General features: G+C 37.5%; 1 protein-coding gene across 7 annotated transcripts in view; it reads left to right on the top strand.

The window, feature by feature from the left end:
* Positions 1–26,210, top strand: part of ODAD2 (outer dynein arm docking complex subunit 2) — a 201,735-nt gene that overhangs the window by 120,821 nt on the left and 54,704 nt on the right. For all 7 annotated transcript variants that reach the window (XM_042945195.1, XM_042945196.1, XM_042945197.1 and 4 more), the window contains 2 exons: positions 11,879–12,067; positions 13,357–13,578. In XM_042945195.1, coding sequence (XP_042801129.1) covers positions 11,879–12,067; positions 13,357–13,578 — 411 coding nt within the window. The remainder of the gene's footprint in view (positions 1–11,878; positions 12,068–13,356; positions 13,579–26,210) is intronic.

Genomic DNA, 26,210 nt, shown 5'->3' with positions numbered 1-26,210 from the left:
TCCTCTATTCTTAAACTAAACATGGGAATTGGAGTTCATCACCAATGCTATGATTTCTGTAAGTAACAGCAACACGACTTAAATTGTTCACATCAATCATTCTCTATTCTAGATACACATTACCTTCAGAGCTTTAAAAAAAACATTCTCATGCAAGAGCCCTACCCCCAATATTTATATTGAGATTGAAGTTTAGTCATTCATATTTTTTTAAGTTTACTTATGTATTTTGAGAGAGAGAGTGAGTGAATGCAAGTGGGGGAGGGGCAGAGAGGGAGGAAGAGGGAGAGAATCGCAAGCAGGCTCTGCTCTGTCAGCGCAGAGCCTGATGTGGAGCTTGAACTCATGAATCACAAGACCGTGACCTAAGCTGAAACCAAGGGTTGGATGCTCAACCGACTGTGCCACCCAGGTGCCCCAGCATTCCTATTTCTTAAAAAAAAATCACTCCAGGGGCGCCTGGGTGGCGCAGTCAGTTAAGCATCCGACTTCAGCTCAGGTCACGATCTCACGGTCTGTGAGTTCGAGCCCCGCGTCGGGCTCTGGGCTGATGGCTCAGAGCCTGGAGCCTGCTTCCGATTCTGTGTCTCCCTCTCTCTCTGCCCCTCCCCCGTTCATGCTCTGTCTCTCTCTGTCTCAAAAATAAATAAACGTTAAAAAAAAAAAAAAATTAAAAAAAATAAAAAATCACTCCAGGTGATTATAACGTGAAACCAAATTATTTATTTTGAATCCCACAACATAAAATAGTATCTTAACATTTCTGAGGCTTCTAATTTGCCAAGTGAATGAATGTATGAATGAAAGTAGTTTTAATGATATAAATAAACATAGATGTATTACCTAATTACAATCAAGGATGTATTTTTGCCAACTCATTCTTGATGGGTTTTAAAATAGGATTGTGGGGCGCCTGGGTGGCTCAGTCGGTTGAGCTTCCAACTTCAGCCCAGGTCACGATCTCACCGTCTATGAGTTTGAGCCCCGCGTCGGGCTCTGTGCTGACAGCTCAGAGCCTGGAGCCTGCTTCGGATTCTGTGTCTCCCTCTCTCTCTAACCCTCCCCCACTCATGCTCTGTCTTGTCTCTCTCTGTCTCAAAAATAAAATAAAACATTAAAAAAAATTTTAAAATAGGATTGAATACATAGTAAAATGTTGCTACCTGAGTTACATATTTTGAATATATTCATAAGGATGATTGATAGGTAGAATCAGATTTCAAGGGGTTATTCCTTAAGTTGATATTTTGTTGTGCAAATTATTGGTAACAAATACATTCTCAAAATATTAGAAAATAAAAACAGCTATTATCATATGCCAGGCACCTTGTTATATGCTTTATGTGTATCCTTCTAACAACCCTTAAGAGATAAATACTATTATTAGCTGCATTTCACAGGTGATGAAATTGAAGCTTAGCAAGTTATGTAGCTTGCTCAAAGCCATATATCTAATAGTGATGAAACGGGACGTGCCCCGAGGCCTTCTCACTATTTGACTTAAACTCTTAAACCAGTGGTTGTCAAACTTTGCTATATATTGAGATCACCTAGAGATATGTATGGATGGGTCCTACCACCAAATCTTTTGATTGAATTGGTATGGGATCTACCCTGGGCTTAGGGAAAGTTAAAAATTCCCCCAGAAATTCTAATGTGCAACACAGTTTGGGAACTACTGCCTCAAGAACTATATTTTCTGCCTCCCTGAGGAATTTTTTAACATAATAATGGTGAGATAAATTACTTACCTCAGAATATCCAGATGTTTCTCAAAGCTTCACATAGAAATGCACTTTAACAAAGTGAAATTTACATCTAAAACTTATCTCTTTTATATGAAAACTGTTCAATCCCTTTTATGCAATAAAAGGAAGCTGGAAATCCTGTAAATGCAGGATGTGAGAGTACTGGCTGTATAATAATTCACTTGTAAAAGATATAGGGATTTTGGCTGACTTCAAAGCTTAATGTGAACAAATAGGGCAACGTAACTGCTGAAATAGTGCATGCGTTTGGCCACGCTGGCAGAAGTTCCTTGTCTAGATCGTGGAAGATAAGAATTCCGATGCACTCTGTTCTGGTCAGACCACATCTGGAGTTGTGTTAAACTCTGGGTGGGTTTTAAGAGGAACTTTGAGGGGCACCTGGGGGCTCAGTTGGTTAAGTATCTGACATCGGCTCAGGTCACGATCTCACGGTTCATGAGTTTGAGCCCTGCGTCTGGCTCTTTGCTGACAGCTCAGAGCCTGGAGCCTGCTTCGGATTCTGTTTCCCTGTCTCTCTGCCCCTCCCCTGCTCGCTCGCTCTCTCTCTCTCTCTCTCTCAAAAGTAAATAAACATTAAACAAAATTTTTTTAAAGAGAAACTCTGATAAAAGAGGAGACCTATGAAAATCATTTGACGTGACAAAGTTACACATCACAGAAGATGAGGGAGACAAGTATCTGGCTTCAACTATTAGAACATTCATGCAAATGAGGATTAGTTGCAGTTAGTGTGTTATAAGTCAGGTTCATTATGAGTTAAATAGACTCTTATTTGTCAAACTGAGACATTAACCACATATTTACAGCAAAATGTGATGTTGTAGACCCAACAAGTAAACTTTTAGAAAACAGTCTCTCCATAAATGGGGAGACTCTTGGCATTTTTAGAGTATAGTGTTTCATAGAGTTAATTTTTTTTTCTGTTAAGATTATGGTTTCAAGTTGTTGTTCTTAGCCTTATGCATACAACTCAGTGTTCAGAAGCATCTGACTGGATCTTAACCAGAAATTGCTGTACTCATTTTAATCTGTGTCACTGAGTACAAGTGGAGAAAAGTTCTATATATATTTAATGTTAAAAATTAAATATATATGTGTATGCACACATAGATTTATATAATAGCCATTTTATGATAATATGACTTAGATTTGTTTAGTTCTTTGTACAAGTTGTAAGCATTTTTCAAAGACATCATCGGTTAAGAATGTCATTTAATTAACTCTATAAGCCTCTGGATACACAATGGTTTCTCACAGTTTAGACCTCCTCATTAATAGAACACTGTATCTAAAGCAGAATCAACACAGGACATAGTAAAATGGCAAAATCACAGTTCTCTGTGGCATTTAAGAAAATTATCTTAAATTAGGCTAGGAAATTAGAAAAAATCAGAACCATTGAATTTATTCTCTTTATTTTTCTTGTGATTTAATTTGATAAAGCTACCTACAAAGTACAATGAATTTTCTGCTATCTGAATCTACACTGTGAGGACTGAATCATTTATTTTACTTGAAATTAATTTACTTTTCCTTCAGTTCAGAATGAAAAAGTACTAACTGATATCCTAACTTTGATTTTTGAAGAACTACATTTGAAAGTGTAAAGCAGTTCTAAATCAGTAAATTTTTTTTTAAGCCGTAGGACTTAACTTCTAGAAACAGAACAAGGATCTTATTGTGATAGAGCCACACAAACAGTCTGTTCTCCTTATGTGTGTGTGTGTGTGTGTGTGTATGTGTGTGTGTGTAGTATTTAGAATTTTAAAAGCATTTGATATATTGAATATACTTTTAGGACAAGATTTGCCTGTTCAGTTTTGGTTTCTCTGACATGCTGTTCGAATGTGAATGTAGCATTTTTGGAATTTTTTATATGCAATGTGCTATTTTTAAATCTTTTTCAAATACTGTATTATGCATTGTATGGTGTCTGTATGGCACAAAACAGTGTTTTTATAGCCCTCCTGGTTACAAATTTTTGTTCTTAAGTCATGTTACGCTTGCCTTGTATGTGCTTTAAAGTTGCATTATGTATATCTCACCTCATCAGAAAACTGCCAGTTCTTTTTGCTGGAGGCAAGAGAAGGAATTTCATACCCATTAATTTAATTGCTCTTTGCCAAAACATCCAATTTTCTGTTTTATTCATTAATCTGTAAATAATGTCTTAATATTTTCCTATTAGTTGAATTGCAACCAGAAGTATTTTGTTACTTTATATTTTTCATCCTATTTTGTGTATTTGACTTGATTTGGGTTCATTGAATTTGACACCTTTTCCTACTTATTCAACCATTCAAACTTTAATAGCAGTATGAAGGTGTTTCATATTCTCTTTCAGTTACTGTTTTTATTTGTCTTAGGAACTGTCATTGGCAAAGTAGCTTCATCTCTTTGGAATTGTTAACCCTCTAAATTGTGAAGATTCTTCTGACTGTTTATAAACTAGGTATAACCCGGTAAATATTAATTGTTGAGACTTGCAGGTCTCAAACACAGTGTATAGTGAAAAGACATGAAATGAGAAATCAGGAAACATACAGTTGATTTTTAGTTTTGTCACTGACTATTCATGAACCTTGAGCCTTCCTGTCTGTAAAATGAGGACATCATGCCTCCCACAGGCAGAGCTGTGAGGATCAGAGGAGACATGCATGAGGAAGTCCTTTGTAAACTGCAAAAAGTTAGACTTTGTTATTGTTATGACTAATATTATTCTAATTGAGGGTTTTTGCATTAGAGATGAAAATTTGAATTGTGCATAACCAATATCACACCAGTGGCAAAATTGGCAAAGACTAGTTTTTAAGATATGTGAGAAGGTGGAAAATGTGTTGAATTTGCCCAGTCGTTTAGCATTAGTGAAAGACAGTATTGGCAGAATAATTACTTTTTCCATCCTAAAATATACTGTCTCCCTTTCCATAGAAACTATGTGAGGCAAGATGTCATATGTTTAGAATCTTTAAACCTAAAAAGAAAAACAGAGACAGAGAGATCAAGATGGGGGGTGGGTCCTTACCTTCCAAACAAACTTTGGCAGGACCTGTACGCTTGAGTCTTAACATTTCACTGTCCCACAGATTGTAAACATTATAAGACCTTGGTGAGCCATGCCCATGATCTCATTGAGACTTTGGCTCCCTCTATCTCATACCATGCACCTTAGGAAGTTCTTGGAACAGAAGCAGATGTGATCACTTTTGTTATTTCTGCCAGTATGGCCCCAGTGCTGTGGCTGATAAAGCAGTGAGACAACCAGAAGTCACTAGATGATGAGGTCGAAGTGGTCTTATCCATTTATATTCCATTTTATGTAGTTACATTATTAATGCATAATGAATGCTTTTTGCTTTTTAGTGATTGTGACTGCGGCTAAGTATCTTAAAGTCATAGTCCCCTTATTATTTTTATTTTTTCACAATTCCACAAAGATTTATTGGAAGTCTACTGTGTGACAGACACCAGACTGTATCCCAAGTGAGAGTCAGAGAATAAGACCAGGCAACTCACAAATTAATGGGGAAAGGACCCATAAGAAACAACTGCAATAGAATGAAAAAAATGGCTATAGATACCTTTGGTTTTAAATAGCCAAAGCAGAATTTAGGCCTGGTTGATTCAGCAGTTTGACAATGTCATCAAGGACCCCAGGCTATTTTCCTCTGTCTGCTCTGCCTTTCTCAGTGTGACCTGCGATTATTCCTTATTATAAATAGGAGAACTTCCAGAAGATTCCTAGGAGACCTCATCTCAGAACGCACTGGCCATAATTGGGCCATATCTAGCCTACTCCTAAACAAATAATGGCAGAGGCAACGAGACTTCCGTGATAGGCTTAGGCCAATCAAGAGTTACATCTGGGGTATAGATGCATTTTCTCCAGGTGCTTCTGTGTGAGAGTTAGATACCCAAATAAAATCAAGGCTTGGGAAATATGGGAGAATGAGGGAATGGATTTTGGATAAAATCATCTATAGGAATGTAGAGGGGAGGAAATGAATTTACTGAGAAGGGGAGTTGGGGGAGGGAGTGAATTTTATGGAGGAAATGTTATTTAAGCTGCTATTAAAAGGAGTCAGTTTTGAGGGCTGAGTAGGAGTTTCTAGTTTAGAAGGGCATCCAGGTAAAGAAAATAACATAGTCAAAGATGTAAAAGAACATGGCACCAGTATTCTTAGAGGCTGCAATATAGTTTATGCAAAAGGGTATACTGGGAAATAAGACCAGCAGGTGAGGTTTAGAGAGATAGGGAAAATACTTGAATGTCATGCTAATGATTTAAACCTCATCCTGAAGGAAATGAAGCCAATAGGGCATTTTAAGAAATCGGTCATCCTTTTGTCTATGTCTTTTTAGTCTTTTGGAGATCTGACAGTCAATGTCAAGGGGATTCCTCAGAAGGGCCTATGTTAACACATTCCCTGGAGTCTTCCACGTTTATAACAGTTTTATATTTTTTTTAATGTTTATTTATTTTTGAGAGAGAGAGCACAAGTCGGGGAGGGGTAGAGAGAGAAGGAGACACAGAATCTGAGGCAGGCTCCAGGCTCTGAGCTGGCCAGCACAGTGCCCGATGCGGGACTTGTATCCATGAACCACAGGATCATGACCTGAGCTGAAGTTGGAGGCTTAACCAACTGAGCCACCCACGTGCCCCAATAACAGTTTTATACTTGAAGGTCATTTTGGCCAGATATTAGGACGTTGATTCACATTTTCTCTTGAGTAGTTTACATATGTTATTCCTTTCCCTCTGCATAAAAACATTCCTATTAAAAGGCTAAGGATATCTTATTCTTTCCCTTAGAAGTGACTTGGTCTTTTGCCTAGATGACCAAATAATTTTTTTTATTAAAGTCCAGCAGTTGTACTAGAATATTTCTCTATGTTAGCACATTCTGGGCCAATTTTCCCAGGTACATAGGGTGACTCTCAGGTTTAATTTATTTCAGGAGAGAGTTTTCTTGAATCCTGGTTTTCAAAATTTGCTCCATTGTATTGCTTTGTTCCCTTCTTAGGGACTCACTATGCATATGTTATTTTCTCTGCCTAGTCTTTTCAATTTTTTGTTAGCTTTTTCCCTATCATTTTTTTTTAAGTTTATTCATTTATTTTGAGAGAGGCAGAGACAGTGTGAGTGGGGGAGGGGCAGAGAGAGAAGGAGAGGGAGAGAATCTCAAGTAGGTCTCACACTGGCAGCACAGAGCCCAAAGCAGGGCTCAAACTCACGAACCTGTGGGATCATGACCTGAGCTGAAGATCCAAGAGTTGGATGCTTAACCGACTGAACCACCCAGGTGCCCCCCTCCCCCAACCTCTGTCACCTTGGACTCCACATATTCTATTTATTTAAAGGTATTACCCATTATATTTATTAATTTTTATGTTCCTTCTGGTTTACTATTCATTTTCAAAATGAATTCTGCTTTTATGTCTAATTCTTTGTAGATGGGTTTCACCTGCCCTTAACAATTGTTTTTTTTACTAATCACCCAGTTTATAAGCTTTGATAATTCTAATTAACATTTTCTTTTCATTGCTTCTGTAATTTTCTTTCAGCTCATTCCTTTTCTTCTAGTAATTCTGTATGGAAATTGACCATAGTCTTTTTGTTTTGCTCATTTTTAAGTGCAGTGAGTTTTCGTGGTGTTTTGAGAGGGAGATGTGGACCAGGGTGGCATTTCTAATTTCATGGTCCTCAAGATCCCATTTCTGTTACTTTCCCAGTGATGGAGAGCAGACTCAGACTGCTTTGTTCCCCTCCTCTCTTTCTACCTGGACTCTATCATTCCTTCATCCCTCTGTCCCTGCCGTGCTCTATTTGTATGCAGCTCCCACTAGTTTCTCCTCAGTGCAGGCTTCAACCTAGAAGGAACCTTCAGTTTGTAGTATAACGAGTTCAAAGGATTCAGACCACAGAATGCTCCAGCACCATCAGACCTGGAGGCATTTTGGTCTTATTCATTAATCAGTGTGGGCTCCCTGGTTCCAGGGCCTTTACAAGTCCCTCTTTCTGCAGATTTCTGGTTTCTTAGAACATGTGGGCTTTGTAATTTCAGTAGTTTGCCCCGATCTGCTTGTATTTGGGGGTCTGTGATGATATCTTTTCATCTAGCATTTCTGTGCTTTTTGTTTTGCTGCCACTAGTGTGTCTGTTTTCTGAGAGAGTCTCAAAAATTATGCCACCATCATCTTCCCAGAATTCCTTCAGTCTTTCTTGAGAAAGAAAAATCGTTCTGTAGTTTCATAATTGACTAATATATTAGCTTATTGACACACATAACATCACTTAAAAAAGTGGAGTTTGGGGGCTGCACTTTGGAAGTTCCCTGCAATTCTAAGAGCCATTGTTTTTGCTTTTGAGTTTACTCATGCATCCGGACCAAGTACATGATTAAGATTATGAATTTATTTCATTTGGACCAATGACTGCAGTATTGTAGAGTGGCTTCGGGGCCAGGCAGATGTGGATCCCGATCCCACTCTGCCGTGTATCCTTCTTGTACTTTGCACATATTTATTTCTCTAAGGTTTTCCTCACCTACAACATGGAAATAGCACTACAGCAACTACCACTGCTAAGTGCTTCAAATGGCAACGTGGATTAATTTATGTGGGATATTTGGCCAAAGGTTAATAAATTAGCTTTTACAGTCTTTTGATTTGATTGTGCCTTAGTGCACAGAAGTGTAATGAGGTGACAGTGTAGAATTCGGTTGAAAGTATAATCATTTGTTTTATATAACAAGCTTTATCGTAGAATTTTAGGGAAAATGGCAGATATTTTGTAAGTAATTTTATTAACGCATCAGAATGTGAAAGTGTGTCCTGTATTTACATGTGGTATTGAGAACAAGGCCACTAATATCGTTTGCACAGTCCCCATAGCAGGCAGGAAAGGCAGCGTGTTGTGGAAAAGATACTTTCCACTTACACTTGGGAAGAACCTGAGGGGGTCCTGCCTTCACCATTCCCTAAGAAGTTTAGTTTGGTTCATTATGTCCTCAGAAAAAGCTTCCTTTTGTAGCTGTGAGTTTGCAAGTTCATTCAATGGGGTTTCTAGAAACTTGCCAGAAACTTTCACAAAAACTCGGCATACAACGATAAACAAAGGCAAATAAATTTAAGTCACTCCTGCAGAGAGCAGTAAATGCTATAACATGGAAGAACCAGGTGTTATAGTAAGAGCAGCTTAATCCAGACTCACAGTTCAGGAAAGCCTCCCTAAAGAGAACATTACCTTAGTTGGTAGCCGAGGCTATGTGGAAAGTCCCAAGCTAGTGGGGAAGTAGACAAAAAAGCCATGGGCAAAGATACAGAGACATGCAAGTGGCACGTTTGAGGACATGAACTTGAAAGACTGATGTTCCTAATATTGGCTGAAGTTCAGACTCACAAGAGAGATTAAAAAAAAAAAATTCATAGGCCCCATCCCAGACTTAATGAGCCACATTCTCAGAGAGTGAGTGTCAGAATTCTGATTATTAACTCCTGGGCCAGGGGATGGGGGTGGGGGGTTGGGGTGGGACTGGCTTAGGGCTCATGTGTAGGGGGTTGGAAGAGGGGATCAAGGCAGAGAGGTGAGGCAGGAAAGCCAGGGGCACACACACCATGAAAAGCTTGTAAACCACATGTGGAGTTTGTTTTTTATCCTAAGGGCAAGAAGAATTGCCTAAGGGCAATGAAAGAATTGGGGAGATAGGGGAATGAGATGTTCAGATTTATGATTATAAAGTTCATTAAGATTACTAGAACACAGACCCTTGAGGGACACAGTCTAGTTTATGGTATTCAACATCTTTGAAACCTCAGTCTTTAAAATCTAAAATGGAAATAATATCTGTTCTGTGTGGTTTTTGTGTGATTTAACTGAGATAATGTATGCAAAGTGCCTGATACATGATTGGCACTTAGAAGGTATTAGTTTCTCTTTGGAAACTCCTTCTTGACTTTATCTCCCCAACTCCATAGAACACCCCCCCACCCCAGCCACACACACACAACTCCAGTACAGCTCTTTCTGCCCATGGTTCCTGTCCCCATGCTTTAATAAAATCACCTTTTGCACCAAGAAAAAAAAAGGTATTAAGTTCTTGAGAAAGCCCCAGAGCCAAATAATTGGACATCACACAGCCACCACCATACATTAGGGAGGTGAGGATTTCTGGGCAACCATCCGTTTTCAGGTTCCTCTGGCAAATTCTTTTCCCACCCACACTTGCAGCACTGACACAGAGAACCCACTTCTCCCTCACTCGCCATCTCTCACATGCATTATTTCAGTTATGGTCTCCATACTGACAACTTCCAAGTCTATGACACAAGCCTGGTTTTCTTTCCTGAGCTCCAAAGGCATATATGCAACTGACTTCCGGATGTTTCTCCTTAAATGTCTTGTAGGCATTTCATTCAAATTAGGCCTCCTAATATCAAATACCATCCTTTCTCACCGTAAGAACACAAAACAACACCCTGCCTTTCCAACATGAGAACCATGGGGCCAAACCAAAAACATGGGCATCACCATCAGATCACTGGTCCTCATCGTCTCCAGTTGGTGCTCACCAACCCACACCCCTTTCTCCAGGTCCAGACTATAACCTGCATCCAAACTGCCACCACCTCTTAAGTGACTTTAATGAAATAGCCTCTGAGTCCCCAGCACATTCTTTGCCCCAACCTCAACTCTGCAATCCTGAGAGAGCTATTGTGATACAAAATTGATAAAATGCCCTCCCCCACTCTTCCCCCGCAAGACACACACTTAAACCTTTTCAGTGGCTTTCTCATGCCCTTAAAATGATGTCTATACTCTCTGCCAAGGCTAACAGTAAAGAGCCTTCAAGATCTCAGGAAGTATCATTTTCTCCCATTCTCCCTTTCATACTTATGCTCTAGCTACACTACACTGAAGAAAGAAAAAAAAAAGGTGCCTCCTCTCTCATTCTCAGGTCTGTTTCATGATTATTCCTCCATCCTGAATCCCCTCCATCCTGGATAACTCCTTATCTTTTAGACTTTAGTTTACCAACATTCTCTTGGGGCGGGGTACGTCCTTGAATGCCTCCCTTGTTGCGTGTCATTGTAGTATCTTTACCTCTTTCCTCTTAGTGCTGTTCATTACACTTATCTCCTAATGCCACTCTTCCCCACTGGATGGCAAGCAACATGATGGCAAAAGAGCATGCACAATCTACATTCTTCACAAAGTCTGTTTGGGAATTTTCACCCTGTTGCTAAAATTTTCGTAACCCTGAAATCAATACTCATAGCACTCCCATGGTCATTCTTGGACGTGCACGGCGAGGTGAAAATTTTGAGTTGCCCAAAATGCACGTTCTCAGCTGAGGTTGAACAAGATGACTCTCTGCCTTTTTGTTGTTAGCTCCCATACTGTTAACAAGCATCAATTTTGTTGTCTAGTTAGTGCCATACTTTTCACATCTTTGTGGGTTTTGTTGGTGATTTCACTATTTAACATGGCCCCTGTGTGTGGTACCCAGTGCTCTCTAGTGTTCCTAAACCCAAGAAGGCTGTGCCTTTCAGAGAAAATTCATGTGTTAGATAAGCTTCCTTCAGGCATGACTTATAGTGTGGTGGTGTCCATGAGTTCAGCCATGGACTCACCATGAGTTCAGGTGTCCATGAGTTGATGAATTAACAATATATGAAATAAGATAGCCTAAGTGGAAAAACCCATAAAACAAGGTTATCTATTGATCAGTGATGTATTGATCTGTTGACCTAACACTGCATTCCCCCTAGAAACAATGGTTCAGTATTTACTAACTCAGTTTTTGTGATGACTTCATAAAGCATAACTACTGCAAATAAGAATAAGCTGTATTTTACTAACTTCTGTATTCCCAGTAGTTAGCATGGTAACTCTCACATAATAGTTATTCAATAAATATTTGTTGAAGTTGAATCGTGTGGTTATATACATATGCAAACATACATAGAAATTATGTATAATAAATAAATTGAATTTTTTATACCAAAGGTGTACTTAACAGCCTTATCCTTACTTTCTGCTTTTTTGAAAAAAATGCTAATCAAAAGATTATTTTTGATAACATCTTTTGTTTTTAATTGTTCTCTAGGATGCTGGAGAAATGGTCCGTTCCTTTGTTGGTGGTTTGGAACTTGTCGTCAATTTACTGAAATCAGATAATAAAGAAGTTTTGGCAAGTGTATGTGCTGCTATTACAAATATAGCAAAAGATCAAGAAAATTTGGCTGTTATTACAGATCGTGGAGTTGTCCCTTTATTGTCCAAACTAGCAAATACAGTAAGTAACACATCCTTTTATTTTAAATGTATATGGTCTTAAGATATCATGGGGTAGTGGTAAAAACCATAAACTTAGAGTCCGGAGACCTGGATTCAAGCTTAATATCCATCACCTATGAGGTATGAGATTTTGGTCAACTAATTTAATGTCTCCGAGACTGATCAATGTGAAAGTGTGTTCTAACTGTACAATTTAATATGCAAGATCCTTGTAAAATATAGGCTGTTTTTTACTTGTCACTGGCAAGTAAAGTAGTGCCAAATATAAGTGTTATTATAGAAGTGTTAACTATCATTTTCCATCACCACCATCATTATCATTCATTATCCTTAAGATGATTGTTCATGCCAACATTACAAGTTAAATGCTCTTCCCCAGGCTTAGCAAGCTTGGATTGATGGCATTCTTGAACTAGAAGACTTTGGCAACCACTGTATTATTTATTCAGAGCTGTGCCAGATAGAATAAGCAGCCTTGAGAGATAATGACTTCACCACGATCAGAGGTATTTGAGCATAGCTTGGGCTACCTCTTGGCAGGAAAGTCGTAGAGCAGAAATTCAATCACTGGAAGGATGCTTGGTTTAGAAGACTTTTTAGTCTAATTCTGAGTTCCTAAGAATAACTGCCAGATTCAGTTAAGGACACCAAGTTGTTGCCTCAATCAAGAGAATAGTACAATTATTAAGCAGAAAACTGTATCCTATTTGGTTATATTATACCTATTGCAGTTAATTACATACAAAAAAAAGGATATAGTGTGTATAAAGGATAAAGGAAAATGGCGGACTCAAACATATCATTGTTTGCTGCACTGTCTTCTCCCTCTAGGAAACCAAGGTATATTACTGATGTAGAAGTATTCCTAGGGTGAAAGTATAGGGTGAATCTACCTATGCCAGTTAAATGAAATGCTCCCATAAGAATGTCCAGTATTCTTTAACTACTTTTCTTTTTTTGTTAAAGCACTTGCTCAAAAGGAAATCAAACCTTGAGCAAATAACAAATGCCAGGCACTTGATTGCTTTTGAGTGTATTAACTATGTTCAGTAGTCAATTAAAAAAAGTTAAACATTTTTTAAAGTCATAAGAAGAAAATTCAAGATTGAACGTTGGTCCATCGGGGCCACCAAAATACTAATTTCTTTCAAGACACCACCTGAATAGCCACTTAGCCCTTCTCCCTTGACTCACTGGCATTTTATTGGATAATAAACAGGTAGCACAGAAACATGACCTCACGGGTTCTTGGCAATGCATGTACCACAATTCATTTCCTTTGTGCAGAATAATGATAAACTGAGGCGTCATCTAGCAGAAGCTATTTCACGGTGCTGTATGTGGGGCAGAAATAGAGTGGCCTTTGGCGAGTACAAAGCAGTGGCTCCATTAGTGCATTACCTGAAATCAGATGACCCCAATGTGCATCGAGCAACAGCTCAAGCCTTGTACCAACTCTCAGAAGATGCCGACAACTGTGTCACCATCCACGAGAATGGCGCAGTAAAGGTACAGTTGATTGACTTTGTGGTTTAGTCCAATGCAGGTGTACAGAGGCTGGAAAGAGACTTATGTAACAATAGGGTTTAATTGATGGGGGATATTTGGACACACAAAACTGCCCATGTGTTGGATCATGGCTGCAGCTGAACCATGTGTTAGTATGGTTTATGCTGCAGGAAAGTTAGAGATCGAATTTTTCTAAATCAAAGATTATAAAACATACTCACTTTAGTAATTGCTCTATAATCTGAATTTGATTAAGGAAATGGATAGCCCATTAATAATTAGTGGCACTCATAATTCCACTTAATATATTATTTACTTAGCACTTAAATAAAATACTGGCATGAACTCAATAGCAAAGGAGCTGACTGAAACAACTAGACTATAGTTTGACGGCCTTAACTGTGACAGCAAAGGACCATTTCAAAGACAGATTTTTTCGAAAAAAAATCTGTGCATCAAATTTTCTTTGCCTATAATCAATCAATACACAGGTAAGAGAGCTTCTGCACATAGACTTTATATATCTATGCATTCTGTTATTGAACAGGACTCGCACAACCTAACATGCCATCAGTAGAGTCTTTAAAAACAATGAAACTATAAAAATTAAGTACCCTGGTACATATGCTTAGACAATTGCCAGTTCATTTAAGAAGAGAATTTCTAGGCTACTCAAAGTCTTAAAATTCAATAAGGTTTACAGTTTAATTGACATAAATGCCAGCTGCACATGCAATTCTGAGTTATTTCCTCTTAACGCAAGTCAAGAGATAATCCAAAATCACTTAGGAATTGTATTCTGCTATGTAAAGTAATGAAACTGTGTTCACCGACCCACACAGCTTACATGTATTAGAAAAAGAAGGCAATAAAAATAATTAGGGGGAAGGGACAGGAAAGAGAAAAGCAAAGAAAGAAAATAGGGTTTGTTCTGCTCTAAAACCCTTTCCTGTGTCATCTTAAGGTATCTTGAGGGCCTGTCCATCTCACCTATTTGCATTCCTAACTACCAGCTATTTCTACTGGAGAAAAGAACAGGACGTTGTTTTTTTTGTAAGTTACTCGTCACCATATAGCGGCAGGCCAAATCGTGAGCTCTCCCTCTTGGGACCGTGGGGGCAGCATATGGACCTGTGTCTCCCTTCTCTGGTTTTCTTTAAGGAGGAAAAAAATGTGGATGTGGCGAGTGGGTGTTGGTAGAATAAATGGGGTTTGGTGCTTGGCTATGGGGAATAAAGGAAAGGGTTGAGTCAAAAATGACTCCAGGTTTTAGGCTAGGTGAAGAGGAAGATTCTATTAGCCAAGATCATGTAAGAAAATATTTGGCACATTTAGGTGGTTATAGTACCTGAGGTGAATATGTTACAATGTGTAACTGCTCACATTTCTGACTCCAAATGCATATACACTTTATCCACTATTTTGGCAAATCCCTGGTTGTTTTCATTCATAACTGCTGTACCTTTCTAGTCAAAAGCATATAGTGTTATTTCCCAGTCCTACATACATTCCTGCCGTAGCTGCCCATGAGTGATGCTGACAGGCTCTTTGACAATTACCAGAGTCATCCTGTCACCCAGTTCATAAGTTATTTATCCTAGAGCTAGTTCCTTCATCATACAATTTCCTTAACAGCAGCAGCTGATGTTATACAAGCTATGTGTCTCATGCCAACTGATGTTTATTCCATAATAACAGTGAACAGGCTTGAGGGTCTGGAATAGATTGGTATCAGTTTCTACTGTGTTCAATTTAAATGGTCAGTTTGAATTTCAGGTCTAGAGCAGCGCTGTTCAGTGGAAATGTAATGCAAGCCACATATGTAATACTAAATTTTCTAGGAGCTAGAATTTCAGAAAAGATAAAAAGAAACAAATGAAATTACTTTTAGTAATATATTTTATTTAACCCAATGTATCCAAAATATTCTTCAACATTTAATCAATATTAATTTTTTCTTGTATTTGTGTTTTATACTTATGATACATCTCAAGGGGGACTGGCCACATTTCAAGGTCTCACTAGTGACTAGTGGCTTTCTTATTGGACAGTGCAAGTCTAGAGGCAGGAGAGAAGGGAAGATCGGGATTATCAGTGAGAGGTAATTAAGTCGTAAGTGAGGGTGAATAAGTTGTTTTTGGCAGAGAGTTTAGAGAAGCTGGGGAAATGTCTACATTTGCATTCACAGAGCATATAGGTAGGAAGAAGAGCTGTCAAGATAACTTCAAGAAGTTAACAGGTTGTCTAGGAGTTCTAGAAGCCAGAGGAAGAGGGAGTTTCCAAAGGGTTTGTGTTTAAATACTGTTAAGCGGTCAACAAGGATTTCCTGACTCAATTATGTTGAAAAATAATCCTGGAGTTAGAGCCTTTCCAGGTAAGACTCTTCTATACACCCTGAGAAATCTCCTGTTCTGGTAAATGCAGCATGAGAAGAATAATATAATCCTTATCCTCTTTATGATTTTACACAAACCTCCTTCTCAAAAGCATCAGCCCACGGTCTTGCATCGTTACAAAGCCTTGTGAACGTGGATGCAGATCTGTTGGCAATTCTGCTGAAAGTGTGAGAAGTCTAAGGGATGTACCAAGGTTATTTGCTAATTATAACAAAACCATAACACAGGAAAGTCATACAAGGAGGGAAAGAAGTTGCAGGAAAAACTTCTGAGCAAGATGAGCAAAACTTCACTGAGCAAGATGAGCAGAAAAAGTGATCAGATAGAAAGATGATGAGCACCTATAAAAGGCATTAAGCTCCCTTCCCCATTATAATGTTGGATTTGTTTTGCAAATATCTATACCAGGCAGGTGAAAGCTACATTATGACCTGTAACTTTCTGGAAGGCAGGAAATTAAAGAGATTGCAGAAAATACAACTAGAAGTGGGTCCAACAGAGAGAGGGAGGAGCAGTTCAAGTTGGGTGGAAGGAAAAGGTTGTCTTGGCAGCCTCCTAGACTCAGCACATGAAGTGGCACTGCAGAGAGTGTGGAAGATGAACCTTGAAGCCTGGCACAGGAAAAGAAAAATATCACTAACACTTTTGAGTCAGGTAAAGGGACTTCAGAGGCTAAGATCACCCAGTAATTCTCACAGTAATGCAGTCCACATACTTAATGTTTGATTAAACTGTAATATTTTCTGTTAATTAAAACTCTTTATGCAACTTTGTGGTCTTGTGTACTTTCCTCACACTCCAGATACTCCCTGGAGTGCTGGGGCTAGTCTGTTGGTGATATGCTATTAAATTACTTAGTTAGCACTAGTACGTATGAGTGACTATGTGATGATACCAAATATGGAGTTATATATAGACTTGCTTCTGATTGGCTTTTTCCTGTTATTTGCATTTATCCTTTAAAGTGAGAAAGAAATGTAAAAATTACTTAAGGATTCCAGCAAGTTAGATTTTTAACTCTAATATTTTATATATATATATGTGTGTATATATATATATATATATACACACATATGTATATACATATATACATGTATATATCTCAAATGTTTTCCCTATTTCATTTTTATTTAACTTAAAACATGTGATAGCTTTATAAATGACACATACATGCACATGTTTAGAAGGTCAATTTGAAAAATTTTAATGTATATATGAATACCCAGAAGCCATTATTAGATCAAGATAATGACTTCCCCCCAAAGTTGATGTTGATGAAGTTCTATTTGTCTTTTTCTTTTTTAAATGGGGTTATGTCCAAGAAATATTTGCCTAATACACAATCACAAGGATTTTCCATGTTTTGGTATGGAAGTTTTATAACTTTTTGGTTCTGCATTTAAGTCTGTGAACGATTTTGCATCAATTTTTGTTTATGATCCTAGGGGGCATCTGAGCATCATTTGTTGAAATATACCCTTTCCCCACTGAATCTCTTTTGTAATTGGGGGAAAAAATTTAGTTGACTATATCTGCTTTGTTCCATTATTCTGTTTGTCTGTGTTTACACCAATACCACATTGTCTTAATTACTATATTGTTATAGTAAGCCTTAAAGTTAGGTAGTATACATTTTCCTACCTTTTTCTTTTTTTAATTATTTTGGCTATTCTAGTTTTGTACATTTCCATAAGAATTTTTAAACCAGTTTGTTAATTTCTACAGGAAATGCTTTCTGAGATTTTGAGATGGCATTGAATTAGGGGAAAATTGACATCGTAACATTATTGTCATCTGACTCATAAAGAAGAAATATCTCTCCATTATTTTTGTGTTATTTATTTCTCAGCAATATTATGTAATTTTCATCACATAGGGTTTTTACATCTTTTGTCAGATTTACCCCTATGTAAATGTTTTTGATGCTACTCTAAGTGGAATTTTTAAAATTTCAATTTCTAATTGTTCATTGTCATTATGTAGAAGTTTAATTGATTTTGTGTATTAATCTTATATCTCACGACCTTGCTAAATTCACTTATTTGATCTAGTAGGCTTGTGGAGATTCTGCATAAATTTTCTATGTAGATTTTCTACACAGACCAGGGATTGGCAAACATTTTCTCTAAAGGGCCAGATAGTAAATATTTTAGGCTTTATGGGCCACATAAAGTCTCTGTTGCAGATTCTTCTTTTATTGTTGTTATTATTTACAACTATACAAAAATGTAAAAACCATTCTTCATTCTTTGAAGCCATACAAAAACAGATTGTCAGTTGCCAGTGTCTCACATAAACAATCATGCCATCTACAAAAAAAAGACTTCTTTTTCTTCTTTTCTAACCTGGATGCCCTTTATATATTCTTGCCTGACTTCATGGGCCAGAAGTTCCTGTATATCGGGGAAAAAAGTGGTAAGAGCAGATATCCTAGTCTTATTCCTTATTTTGGAGGGAATACAATCAGTCTTTCACCATGAAGTTTACTGTTAGCTATAGGTTTTTGTTAGGTGACTTTCATCAGGATAAGTTTCTTTCTATTACTACTTTAATGAGGATTTTTTTTTTAATCAGGAATAGATACTGGATTTTGTCAGATGCTTTTTACTATATCTATTGAGATTGTCTTATGGTTTTTCTTTTAGAGTTTGTTATCATAAAGAATCATACTGATTTGGTTTTCAAATGTTAAACCAACCCAGCATTCTTGGGATGAATCCACTTGGTCACAATATATTATCCTTTTTATACATTGTTGAATTTAATTTGCCAAAATGTTGCTTAGAGTTTTGCATCTATGTTCATGAGGGATATTGGTTTGCAAGTATTCTTTTCTGGTAATGTCTCCTTTTTGCTATCACAGTAATGCTTCAGTAAATGAATTGGAAAGTGTTCCTTCCTCTTCAGTTTTCTGGGAGAATTTTATAGCACTGGTATTATTCATCCCTTAAATGTTTGGTAGAATTCACAAGTTAAGCCACCTGAACCTAGTTTTCATTTTCGAAGGTATGAAACTTCAAATCCAATTTCTTTAATCAATATAGAGCTGTTCAGGTTATTTCTTTCTTTCTGAAACATTTCTTGAAATATTTGTGTGTTTCAAGGAATTAATTCACTTCATCTAAATTCTCAAATGTATTGGCATAAACTTGTTCATAATATTCTCTTATCCTTTAATATAGATTTATAATCTATAGTTATGACATTTTTTTCACTCTTGGTATTAGTAATGTTTGTCTTTTCTCATGATCAGTCTAACTAGAAGCCTATCAATGCTACTATCTTCTTGAAGAACTTTTGTTTCTTTGATTTAATCTCTTTTTCTGTTTTTTATTTTATTGATTTCTAATGTGATCTTCTTATTTCCTTTCATCTGATTACTTTGGGGTTTCATTTGTTCTTCTTTGTCTACTTTCTTAAAGTAAAAACTAAGATTATTGATTTGATAATTCAGTCTTTTCTAATAATGATATTTAGTTGTATAAATTTTCCTCTAATACTATTTTGGCTGCCTCTCAGAAATTTTGATGTCATGTTTTTATCTTCATTCAGTTAAGAATACTTTTATAGTTTCCCTTTTGATTTCTTCCTTGACCCATGGATTATTTAGAAGTGTGATATTTAGTTTTTAAATATTTGAGGATTTTAATTGGTCTGTTACTGGTTTATAATTTAATTCCATTGTAGTCAGAGAACGTATATTACTTGACGATTTGTTTTAGTGTGAGATTTGTTCTGTGACCCAGAATATGGTTTAACTTGTTAATATTCCACATGTACTTGAAAAAAATGAGCATTCTGATGTGGTTGATAAAGTGTTCTATAAAGTTTAATAAGGTCCAGTTGATAAATATTGTTCAAATATTCTACATCTTTGTTAATTTTATAACTACTTGTTCTATCAATTATTATGAGGCAAATGTGTTAACCAGTACATTACAGAAATACCCATTATTGTGGATTTGCCAATTTTTTTCTCACAATTCTATCAGTTTTTTCGTTATGCATTTTGAAACTCTTATTAAAGTGCAAAAGTATTTAGGAATAGTATGTCCTCTTGATGACCCCTTTATATGTATGAAATTACCTGTATACCTTGGCATATTCTTTGCTTTGAAATATGCCTTTTCTGCTATTAATAGAGAAACTCCTGCTTTCTTTTGGTTAGAATTAGCATGCTAAATTCTATACCTGTTTCTAAGCTTTCTAATTCTAATCCAAATTGGCTATTTGTGGGCAGCATTTAATTGGGACTTGCTTTTTTTTTTATTCATATCACTTCTGCCTTTTGGGGGGAGGGTGTCTGCACTATTTACATTTAATGTGCTATTGACATGGTTGGCTTTAAATGTCATTTCATTTGTTCTTCTCTTTTTCCTTTCCCATCTTTTATTTTTGTCATCTTCTTGGCTTAATTGAACATTCGACTTTATTCCTTTTTTTGTTATTTATTTGTTTAGTTTTTATTAGTCATGATTCTTTGTTGTTAGATTAATGGTTGCTTTAGAGTTTATAGTATACATATATAATTCCGCACATCATGTTCACATTATATTATACACAGAAACATATAGTTGAAGAATCATACAACACTGTGCCTCCACTTGTGTCCTCCTGACTTTTGTGCTTTTTCTCATGCATTTGACTCATACATGTTGTAAACTCTACATTGTTCTTGTTTTGGGCTATAAATGACCGATTATAAATTACAGAGATTTAAATAAATTAGAAAAAGTGCTATTTACTCCTTTCTATAAATGCAGATTTTCATCTGGTATCATTTTCTTTCTGCCCAAAAGACTTTTAACATTTCTTGTAGTACAGCTCTGTTGATAAATTCTTTCATTTTTAAGTGTTTATTATTTATCTATTTATTTATTAGAGAGATAGATAGAGAGCAAGCAGGGATGGGGCAGAGAGAGAGGGAGACAGAATGCCAAACAAGCTCTGTGCTGTCAGCACAGAGCCTGATGCAGGGATCAAACCCATGAACCATTGAGATGATGACCTGAGCCAAAACCAAGAGTCAGATGCTTAACCAACTGAACTACCCAAGTGCCCCTCTTTCATTTTTTATGTGTCTAAAAAAGACTTTATTTTGTCTTTGTGTTTGAAAAATATTTTTGTTAGGCATAGAATTTTACAATGACATTTTTCCCTTCAGTAAACGTGTCGCTTCATTTTATTCACACTTGCGTTGTTTCTGAGAAGAAATCTGCTGTCCTTCTATGTTTGTTTACCTAGATGTCATTTTTTCACTACTGCTTTTAAAATTTTATCATTTTCACTGATTTTGAGCACTTTGATTATGATGTGTCTTGGTGTTGTTTTCTTTATGTTTCTTATGCTTGGGTTTTATTGAGCTTCTTGGATCTATAGGCTTCTGGTTTTCATCAAATTTGGAAAATTTGGAGCCATTATTTCTTCAAATAATTTTCTCTGTCCCCTTCTCTTTCTACTGTCCTTTGGAAACTCCATTTTCACCTACATCTGGCTGCTTGACATTTTCACACAGCTTCTTATGGCTTTGGTCATTTTTTTCAGTCTTTTTTCCTCCCTGTGTTTTAATTTGGAATGTTTCTATTCCTATGCCTTCAAGTTCAGAAAAAAAAAAAATATATATATATATATATAGGCAATGTTTAATTTACCTTTATTTCCGTCAGTGGGTTTTACATCTCAGGTAGTATAATTCCATCTCCCAAAATTAGATTTGGGTCTTTCTGTACCTTTCGTGTCTCTCCTTAACATACTGAGTCTTTCCTCTCGCTCATATGAAATCCAGTTCTGGTAATGGTTCTAGTATCATTTCCAGTTTGCTTTCAATTGGTTGATGTTTCTCTTTATCATGGGTCATGTCAGACACTGACTTTGGGGGCAGGGATGGGGGTGTTGTATTACATTTTTTATTTTAGTTCCAGTAGAGTTAACATATGGTGTTGTATTAGTTTCCGGTGTACAATATAGTGATTCAACACTTCCATGCATCACCTGGTGCTCATCTCAGGTGCACACCTTAATCCCCATCTCCTATTTCTCCCGTCCCCTCCTCCTATCTCCCCTCTGGTAACATTTGTTCTCTGTAGTTAAGAGTCTGTTTCTTGGAAGACACTGAATTTTAATGTGTTGAGTGATAGATCGTTTCTATAAATATTGTTAAGTTTTGTTCTGGGATGCACTTATGTTACTTAGAAACAGTTTGATCCTTTCAGGTCTGTGCTTTGTTAGCAAAAAATACAGTAAGGCTAATTCTTCTCCACTTCTGAGGTCAGACCCTTCTGGTTACTCTACCCGACACCCATAAATTATGAAGCCTTTTGCTGAGTGGTAGGATCAGGCACTATTTGACCTGCGTGAGCCTCAGAGACTGTTGCAGCTGATCTATCAGGTGGGCCTTTACTGTCCTCGGGTATGCAGTTTCCTCACACACAGGTGCCGATGGGTTCTGTGCTGAAGCTTCAGGCGCCCCGACTGCAGGTCTCCACAGTTCTGTGCTCCGGAAGTTCTCCCCTCTCCAGTAATCTTCTCCGAAGACTCTAGTCATCACAGAGCCCCAGTCTGCCAAGCTTGGCCTCCCAGCTCGGGGAAGCTGCCGCGCTTCGCTCGGGTTCTCTCTCCCTGGGCTGCGAGTGGCCTGTAAACTCTGTCCTGGGCAGCAGGCTGGGACCGTAGGGTTCGCCTCTTGAGTTTTCCTTCTCTCAGGGATCAGTGTCGTTTGACGCCTGACACCTGATGTCCAGTATCTTAAAAGCCATATTGCTTTATGTGTTTTAACCATTTTTAAGTTGTTTTAGATAGGAAGATAAATCCAGTTCTTGTTACCCTATCTTGGCATGAAGCGGAATCCTTATTTTCTTTTTGTCATGGAAAGTGAGAGAGCCGGTGGAGGTGAGTTATCCGTTTTAAACACACAACTTGCAGATAAGGAATGTAAGGCCCAGATCGGTGAAGTACCGAAAACCACATAGTCAACACATGGCATAACATCGTAAATGACTGTGATGTCTAGTTTAGGGCTGTTTCCACTAGATGAGCGAATTTCAGACCATGTCTTGTGGACTGTTAGGGTTCCCCTGGGAGAGATCAGGGCGCAGTACTCAGGGCAAGGAGAAGCCAATGCTTGGTGTAGGGGGGTGGTCACCTACTTTAAAGAGAGCAGTGAGGGTTTTTTCCCCCATTTTATATGTTAGTAATCATGCGTAAGATCTTGTTTCGAAACAGCTTTTTGTTGCCTTAAAAAGAATTGAAAATTACGGCATGAGGCCACGTTGCCCTTTAATAGTTGTTTATGAAACCCAGTCAGAGCCATCTTGTCCATATTTATTTAGCACTTTGCTTTGACAGGGACATTTACAAAATAAGAATCTCTTCAGTAGGAATTCAGAATTTTAATCTTAATTCTTTGCATTCTTACAAGTTTAGTGCATCTAAAAATCTTCTTCAAGAATGATTCTCTAAAGCCACTTTTTTTTTTCTTGTTAAGTTTTCCTTGGAGAGCTCTAGGCAATACTTTTTCCCATGAGGTCTTCTAAAACATCCGGGAGCCCTTGGGAAAATCAAGTGTGTCTAGGACGGTGTGGGCTAATAGGATGTTTGTCTTCTTCATTCATACTAGCTCTGCTATAATGAATCCATCTTGCTTCTGCTAAGTCACCACCACCGCACGCGAGCAAAGTAAATCTCCCTCCTTAATGTTTGTTTAAATAAACAAACATTTTAAAAAGTTAAAAATATATAAATAAAAATAAGATATATGAAAGGTGATGTTTTTTAATTTTAAAAACATGACCCACCATCAAAGGAAGGATTTCTGGGTACTATAAATACCATTAATTATTATACAGTAAAAGGAAAACCCCCTGAGGCACCTGGGTGGTCAGTCAGTTAAGTGTCTGACTCTTGATTTCAGTTCAGGTCATGATCTCACAGTTCCTGAGATTGAACCCTGCATCCAGCTCTGTGCTGACAGCACAGAGCCTACTTGGGATTCTCTCTCTCCCTCTCTCTCTGCCCCTCCCCTGCTTGCTCTCTCTCTCTCTCTCTCTCTCTCTCTCTCTTTCTCAAAATAAATAAACTTAAAAAAGAAGAAAAGAAAAACCCCTAATGAAAGAAATTAAATTGAAAACCTAAGTTCAAACTGGAAACCTGGGACAAAAAGCTCATGTCTCTTAGTGCATCGTGACTAACAGTGACCATTCTTAGCCTCACAATTTCTTACGACTCAGAGCCTTCATGTCTCCTTACAGGATGCTCTGAGTATTATGGAACGTTCCCAACAGTTACTCCTGGGCCACGTTCATGTACTGTGGTCCACTGAAGCAGCGTTTCTCAAAGGGTGGTCTAGAGTCCACCCTGTCAAGAAGCAATTTGGAGCTTGAAAAAAATAAAATAAGGGTTGCTGGACCATACCCTGAATTGACTAACTCATGTTCTCCACGAATAAGACCAGGAAACTGTATTTCAACCAAGTTCCTAACGTAACTGAGAAGCACACGAAAGCTTGAGAGCCACCGATCCACAAGGAGTTCCAATGGCAAGAGAGCCACATGATCATTTGCATTCGTTGGCCCATGATGCCGAACACAAGGGATACAAAAATCCACCTTCTCAAAGGAAGAGGTTAAAGAACCCCGGAGGACGATTAATCCATTGCATGGAAAGCTAATCCACCCAACAAATATGACTGTGTGACATAGAATGCTCCAGTGAATGATGTCATGCTGAACAGAATGAGTGTGGCTCTGCCCATGTGGAATTAGGATAGGCATGTAGTTGTAGAATTCTGCTTCACAGGACCCCTGGCAAATGTGAAGACAGTCTCCCCGGGGCACTTTATTTGCTCCCCGTCAAAGAAAAGAAAACAAGGAGAACTCTCTGCTAATACTATAAAAAATACAAGTTCCTATAAGTGAGAGAAGACAAATTTACATGGTACCTAGTTTAAAATACGACCCTCAAAGCTATTAGCTTTAAAAATAAGGAAGATCTAACCCAGTACGCCAGATCCCTGGCCAATCCAATTAATGTTGTTGCCTTTGAAAGTATATTGAAATGCGTTATGTCATTGTCTTCTACAACACTGCTTCCTAAGTTTTTCCCTGTCAGCAGAAAAACATGTAATATTTGCATGGCACACTGGAATAAAGGGACAAAGTTGCCCGTGGCTTGGAAGCAACTGGTCTGGGGCCTTTCCTGGCTCTTCAAGGACTTCCTATTCAAAGTGTGGTCCCAGCCAGAGAGCAACAGAAGCGCCTAGGTGCTTGTTAGAAATGCAGAATCTCAGACCCCACGGCAGACCTACTGGATCCACATCTGCCTTTTCACACAATTCCCAGATGGTTTGCATTCACAGCGAAGTTCGAGGAGCACTGGGTAAGGAGCACTGAGCACTGGAACTCAGAACAAAGAATTAAATGATACTGAAATATTCTTTCCATGACTGCCTTTATGAACTATTCAAATTTGATACAGTTTTAATATTTTCTATAAAGTTGGCCTAGATGTATGTTAAAGGTATAAATGTAATTTAATTTTTAGACCCTCATAAAACTTTTTATATACATTGCTAAAATTCCTGATTTGGGATCAGAACATGTGGTCACTATAACTTTTCCAACCCTGATTTAAGTATTTCACATTATTATCCCAAACCACCAGTTAGACAAGAAAATCCGTTAAGCCTTCTACTCTCAGTATAAGGCAAACTTATTTGCCCTTACATGGCTGACTTCATATTTCAAGGGGACTCTCTTCTAACATCCTGCATTTGGATGAGTTAGTCCATATTCAGCCTATTTTTTAAATGAATTTATTAAGTTTAGATGCTAAATTTTATGATTATCTCTCAGGTAACTGTGATGTGTAGAGGCACCTTTCATCAGCCAATTGCTTTTCAGCCACCGTAGCCTCCACCACCATCATATTCAAATTTTGAATATTTACGTAGATTATTGGAATGATTTGTAAATTATTATTGATTCAGCTCTATCTTTCCTAACCCTCAGGATATTTGTGCACAGATTTGTGTGCAGACAGACAGGCTATTTCTGTTTTATTTTTAAGACTTAATATTTCATAATAGGTGACTTCAACCTTTTAGTTTTTAAACCATGACACCAGTTTCTAATTTATTTCAGATATTGTTTTCTAATTTATTTTAGATACTAGTTTCTCATTTGTTCTAGAGGATATATAATATGTCACTTTATGTATAATTGCAGACATTGTTTGCAAATT

This window comes from Panthera leo, chromosome B4 (genome assembly GCF_018350215.1).
Source record: "Panthera leo isolate Ple1 chromosome B4, P.leo_Ple1_pat1.1, whole genome shotgun sequence".
NCBI classification, from domain to species: Eukaryota; Metazoa; Chordata; class Mammalia; order Carnivora; family Felidae; genus Panthera; species Panthera leo.
Note: the sequence above shows the minus strand (reverse complement) of the source record. Positions and strands in the feature narration are given on the sequence as shown.